Below are 6,903 nucleotides of genomic sequence, written 5' to 3' on the forward strand. Positions count from 1 at the left end.
CAGTAGAAGCTGAAAAAGGGTATAAAGCAAAATGGAAGAACAAAGCCCTTTTTGCCCCTAACACGTTGGCTACAGTACTGGGCAAAAGAGAGGTGCAATCCACCACTGAAAAGGGCTTGCTTCTGTGCCAGTCATGTAGATGCCTTCAACCCAACAATCCCACGAATTTTCTGAGGCTTTCTTTTTATGAGGTGTTCCTCAAATGTGACTTGTTCTTTTCTTCTTTGTGTGAAAATGAGGCATTTCTGCTTTTCTTTTCATTCCCAGTCTGTGTCCCTAACCACCTGGCAATGGCAGTCTTGGCTTCTTTGTATACGCGAGGTTTAATTGTTTTGTGAACGTCTCTTGTAGCTACTGTGACAAGGAGTAACATTGGCTCAGATGACTGCTGTGTTGGTTGTGTTGTTGTGAATTTGGGTGTGTTAAGGCAACCGGTCCATTGGGTGGTTCAAAAAATGGTCAGTCCCCACTGCTTGCACTGATGAAGAGTCCTGAAAGCTTTTTCTGGCAGGTAACTTTTGCTGTTGATTGCAGGGGCTCCAGGACCAAAAGGGAGTCAAGGAGTTCCTGGGTCACCCGGACCTCCTGGACAGCCAGGCCCTCGTGGATCAATGGGACCTATGGGCCCATCTCCAGACATATCCCATATCAAACAGGGCAGACGTGGCCCTGTGGTCAGTATTCTCATCTCCTGTCATGCATTGCACAATTGGCCTTAGCTCCACAACTTCTCAGGTCCTTGTGAACACCTTCTTTTCTCTTGCAGGGCCCACCAGGAGCCCCGGGGAGAGATGGGAGCAAGGTGAGGAGAGGTACTGTTTTCCATAACGTGGACACATGCACATGTGAAGTGTAGGCTTGCTAGAGAGACTCTGTACACGCTTGTAGTCACACCCTTTTACTATCTCATTTCCACTGATAAGCTGAAAACATCCTGTTGTCCCATCCCTTCATGTCTTCCTTCTGCTATTTTGTGCTTGCCATTCCTTACGGGTTGCAAATACCCCTGCCAGGCTACCTATCAGGCAGCTTCCTTTCCTTTCTCTGCAGCTCTTTTGGCTTTTCCATTGATGCTTTAGCCTATTTCATTAGACTGCTCTTTTGTGAATTTCTCCTGTTAACTGGTTTGCTTGTTACTGTCTAGGAGAAATATCAGAAGTGCCCAACTCTGTTCACACTAGAATCAGCAGCAATTTCCTTTTCACTTTCTTTTCTTTTTCTGAGCAAGCATAAGCTGATGATTCTTGACCTGAGGACTCGTAGTAAGTGAATCTGCAGAGGCAAACTGTGATTTTTTTCGTTTCCTTTAGTCACAGCAAACTAACTGAGGTGGTATTGATTACAGGGGGAGCGAGGTGCACCAGGACCAAAGGGGATACCTGTAAGTATTGCACACAGGAGGAATTTCCACAACAGAGTGATGCTGACTACTAAGAACAGGTCAGCCAAAAGGAAAAAAAAATAAACCCTCTCCTGTGTCAAGAGCACAGTGAAAGATACTTTACATGCACAGAAAATGTTATTGGAAAGAAAGTAATTACCTGTTTTCGTCCAAGTGTTTTTGCCTACACACCTCTTCCCTTGCTGGGTGTGACACTGAAGGCACTAAGTGCACCTCTGCCCTACAACAGCGGTGGGACACCCTCAGAAGGCAGTAGCATGAGATCCCATGCAGAGTGCTAGTTACTACAGTTCAGCCACTCCTCCTGATGGGAGTTTGATCCCTGGAACCTTTTAATATCCTGCCCCTTGTCTCTCTCTGGGATTTGGGAAGCTATAGGCTTTGAGCAAGTCATCAGAAGAAGGATGAGTATTTACAATCTGTTTTCAGGTGAAATTGTTTAAAAATTTCTTTCTTACTGCGTTTACACATTGGTAGAAGGGATTTTTAAGAGTGTGTCCAGAAGAGTGTCCTCAGTATTAAACAATGTACTTTACTGTGTGAAGTCAGATAAAAAGAAAGGATGATTTTCTAAAATCAAATTAAAACCCAATGCATACTCTCTGCATTGCAATGACCAGTATATTTAGTAAGTGATGGACTGCAGTGAGGTTACCATATTGAAATGATACCTTCCAAATACCAGCATTCTTGGGAAAATTTTTTTAATAAATAATAATTATTGATTTATTAGTCATTTTAAGAATGTAATTTCTATCAGCTTAATAAGAAGGAACACAGAGAACCAAGATTTATCTCCTCTATTCCCATGAGGTGTCAAGATACTCTTAGGAGGCAGATATAGCAAAGGAATTGTTAAGTAACAAAAGGGCTGAGCATCTTGTAAATGTAGGCTCTATCTGCAAAAATATTTGCCTTCTTCTGAAAATTGTTTCCTGAGCAAGTTGATTCAAAAACAGACCATTAACTTTTGGCAATTGACATAAAGCAGTATTTTACTGAATTACCCCTGCACAAGTAATTAGTCAACCTGTTTGAAAACTGTAAGAGTGAAGTGCATTATTATTAATGACTATGCCTTGTGACTGCAGGGCCCACCAGGTTCATTTGATTTCCTCTTGCTGATGATGGCAGACATCAGAAACGACATCGCTGAGCTGCAAGAGAGAGTGTTTGGACACAGGACTCATTCATCAACAGAGGAGTTTCCATTACCTCAGGAATTTACAAACTATCATGACACAGTAGATTTCGGATCTGGAGAAGACTACAAACCACGGGCAACTCCCAGAGGCTCCAGGATACAGAAGGCAGCCCATCCTTAGCTATGCCTACTGAAAAACAGAGCCCCTTTAGAGTCCTTCAATATAAAAATGCACTGACAATGTAATATATATATATATATTATTTCCCAGTTTTCTCTCTGCTTTTCCCCAACTATGCTGCTTGTACTGTAGCTTTCCTGGTTCATGGTAGCCTCCTTGCAGTAGTTCCATACCATCAAGCCTGCACTGTGTGTTGTACCTAGACTATCCAGAAAACCTTCTTAGTATATAATACAATTAAGGCATGCTCTAGCTAATGGCGCAGACCACAGCATTTCATCTGCCTACCTTGCATTCTATGTCCAGATGATCCAGTACCCAAATTTTGTCAAGGGTAGAGGGGTAGCTGAACATCATCCCTGAACAACATCAATAATGAAAACCTTGGTCCACAATTACTTCATACATATAAATATATTATACTGCCGGGCTCAAGTCTCCAGCTACTGTCCCTGGGCTTAGGAGAACATGAAAAGTGGATTCCTGTTTCACAGCAGAGACCAGCTGTAAGTGAAATGTCTTCTTCTATTATGCCCCACTGTGGCAGAAAAAGGCAAAAAAAATATGGTGAAGCAGTGACAGAAGGCAGCTGCTTCTGGATCTGGAATTATTTGGCTTTGTGCGGCTACAGTATTGTTGAAAGAGAGTCGAAAAGATGTGTTTGTCCTAAACTAACACTACTTTTCCCTTACCATTCTCCCACTGCTCAGTGTGAAGGCCAGTTCCCTTCCTCAACGGATTCATGCTGGATAGATCACACAAAGATAAGCAAGAGAACAGGGGATGCAGGATGCAGGAAAACCAAGCATAAGTGCATCAAGTAGGTTTATTGGCAAGCACAAAATCAATCCCAGCCTTGCAGAAAGAGTCGGATTCTGACATCCTGTAGGTGCATGTCTTCCATGGTGAAATGCTGAAGTCCAAGTGAAACTGAGATCAGAGAGAGGCCTCGTGTTTGCAAAGAGCTTCCATCTGTTTTGTCCCTCTGCTGCATGAGTGCGACCTAAATGGCATTCATGGAACTGGAACACAGAGTTGCAGTGTATTTGGCTGGGTATATGAGTATGAGTAGGTGCAGGAGTGCACATGACAAAACATTTCAACTGGTACGAGGATGGCTAAGGTGAGGTACTGCATGGGGGATCCTATATTTGTGAAGGGGGATAAAAGGGAGTGCCCTTTTTTTACACTGGAAAATTGGATGCACAAGTTAGACCATACCTCATGGATGACGTATGTTACCATTTCTTTTGGATTACCACAGCTGCTGAGGACTTTGCCATGCTTAGAAGATAAAGATGTATATTAAGCACAAAACTTCAATGTCATATCTGTGTAGCTGCTACTTCTACAGTATGTTTAGTGCTGGGTCATGTCCATGTTACAAATGCAAAGAAAAACTTCTCATTTTGTCATGTTTTTCAGGGCTTGCATGTTCTAATAGAATAAATACAGGTAAAAATATAAGCAGGCCCTTTTCAGATAACCCATAAAGGTTTGGATTCCCTTCCATATTCTCTGGGCCAAAAGATAGTTGGTGTAATGCCTACACCACTGGTACCGGTCATGTTGTATAAACAACTGGCTGTCTAGACCTTTTGTATCTTTTGTATATTATCTTAAGAAGATGTGTTCATTCCTGTAACTGTTTCCCAACTCCTCACTATCACCATGCCGCAAGCAAGGGCATTAGCTTTAAGAATTTTAACGTTCTGTATTTCTCTTCACTTTATATGTATTTCAATATTTACAAAGCAATGACTAAGTCATGGGGATATCTTAGAAAAAATGATAGTGCTCTCACCCTATGGTCTTAGGGCTTCTCCTCTGAGAGGAGCTCTGCCAGCAGCTGCAGATCCAAGTAGTCTCGTGAACCAGGTAATAAGGAAATCAGTGAGACTTGGGGATGGAACTTGTGGCCACAAAAAGGATCGTCTTATACTCAGCAGGCTGAAAGAAACTTCTAGGACAGGATGAACTGAGGCATTTATGTCTTATTTTCTTAATTTCAAGCAGGCAACTAGGTATAAATAACATTGTTCATGAATATGCAATTTTAAGTAAATTTGTTAATTGTCAAATGTTGTATGTGTAACTCTTGCAAATTATGTAACTCTTGCATATGTTTACCACCACACCCCAACACCTGCTGGATCAGGTTGATTCCCACTACAGAATTAGTAGCTGCAGGGTTTTTGACCATCAGATACTGAATAATGAGTTAGATGAGTTGCTTCCTATGTACCAACTAAATGCTATTACCCCCTGCTCACAAGATGTGTTCTGAAAAGGCACTTACTTTAGTTCTAAGCTCTGCTTTTCCAAATACAGACAAATACCAAATAAGAAGTTCCTACAGTTTGACCATCGAATTCAGGGGTAGGTGACAATTGCCCTGCTGTGCGTAAGTATTGAGGGAAGGGAAATTCTGAGACTGGGCCAGAGAAGTAAGTAAAATACATGCTTCACTGTAAGTACAGAATGGTGCCCTACAGACTCATGAACATAAAATACAGCACATGTTTACATGCCTTTCTGCATGGAAACCTGAAGAACTTCCCTTTCTGGAGTGTGCATAATTGTTTTTCACAGCCTAGAGCTGGGTTTCCAACAGATGTGCATACTCCAGAAAAAAAGGTAAAGGAAAGTGCTCCTTGGGTTTGTCCTTGTGCTTTCACCCTCCTCTTTCCAGACTCCCTGCCCCAAGGCTGGTGGCTGAGTCCCAGCAGCAAGGAGGGTACACTATGATAAAGATAAGTCCACCCAATGTGACACAGGAATTCCTCCAGCAGGGAGAACCTCTCTGAGCACAGCTGGCTGGGAAGGTTTAGCCTTCTGTCTGGGTTCAGCTAAGATCTTTGCATAGACCTTTATAATTTTATTTCTGATTAACTGTATGATAACTTTCATAACACATTGTATCAGAAACATTTCATTAAGACTTCTGGATAAACATATAAAGACACTCAGATAGAAAAATGTCATTTTCTTCAGCATACCCAAAGTTTTATAAAGCCAGAGCAGAGGAATCATTTCCAATCTTAAGCTTTGTTACTGGGCAGCCAGGGAAGTCATTACCCTGTAAATTATTTATTACTCTATGCTCCAAAAATAACAAACTCCTCCAAGAATCCAAAACAAGAATGTAGAAACATCTACACTCATGCCTAGTTTCATTACTAGGCTCATGCACATGACAACTTTGTTTCATATAAATACTATGTATAATTTTATTAGAAAGAAATATTATTTTGATATGAAGACATCAAGTTATAAACAGAAGGATAATAAAGAGTTTGTTATTTTATTATAATTAGAAATATATTTAATGGAAACATTTGCAAGAGTGTGCAGTGATGGGAAAATGCTGATTGTTAATGGGTTTACCAAAATGGTAAAGCTTGGAAAATGTTTTGTTTCAACACTGTGCCAAGTACATACAGGATTAGTCTTTCTTGCAAAGCTGGAATACTGACAGAGTCAGGCTAAATCAGGAAAAGGAGAGGAAAACTGATTGTAAATGGAATTAAGGTAATGCCTGGAGTCATTGTTGGCATCACAGCTTGAGTAACCTTCTTCCTAGAAGTATTTCAGCGTTAATACACTAAGCCCCAGAGAAGCAACAAAAGATGGGGGTGGGGTCTGAGAATTTGTTAATTTCACATTAAAATCCGTATGTTTGTTCCTATTACACATTTGGATAACTATACTGTTCACTTTATTTATATACGAAATACTAAAATGTGTATAAAATGATTGTGATTTTATGATGTATTCACAGTAACAAAGATATTTTTTCCTACGCTGTGGGTAGCTGCTTTTGTTACACATCCTTTCTCTGAAATACAGAAATGTTGGCTGGAAGAAACAAATCGCATAAAACCTCCTCATGCTGCCTTTTAGCATTTTTCTTGGAGCTGAACTATATGCACTGCCAGGACTAAGGGAGCATGAGCTCCTGCAAAATAGGCCGGGTTTGTCTCTTCGTGGAAATAAGGCACGCACCCACCTTCACTATTAGGATGGCGGCTCCTGCACCCCCTGAGGGCTACGTGAGGCTGGATCCAGCAGCCTTACCCCATGCTGCCGGCGTTTGCAGCTTCTCCACAACTTCGAGATGCAATATGGGGGTCTAAGGCTCCGCTGGCATCGCCCGACCGGTACTGCGGGAAAGGG

At 41.5% G+C, this 6,903-nt stretch overlaps 1 protein-coding gene across 1 annotated transcript in view; it reads left to right on the plus strand.

Moving 5' to 3' along the window:
• Positions 1 to 1,465, plus strand: part of CCBE1 (collagen and calcium binding EGF domains 1) — a gene marked incomplete at its 5' end in the record, with an annotated part of 19,978 nt that extends 18,513 nt beyond the window's left edge. The window contains 3 exons of the mRNA XM_009705872.1: positions 535 to 674; positions 767 to 802; positions 1,346 to 1,465. Of these exons, the coding sequence (XP_009704174.1) occupies positions 535 to 674; positions 767 to 802; positions 1,346 to 1,465 (296 nt within the window). The remainder of the gene's footprint in view (positions 1 to 534; positions 675 to 766; positions 803 to 1,345) is intronic.
• Positions 1,466 to 6,903: the final 5,438 nt, after the last annotated feature.

Source organism: Cariama cristata, unplaced genomic scaffold (genome assembly GCF_000690535.1).
Source record: "Cariama cristata isolate BGI_N322 unplaced genomic scaffold, ASM69053v1 scaffold31148, whole genome shotgun sequence".
NCBI lineage: Eukaryota > Metazoa > Chordata > Aves > Cariamiformes > Cariamidae > Cariama > Cariama cristata.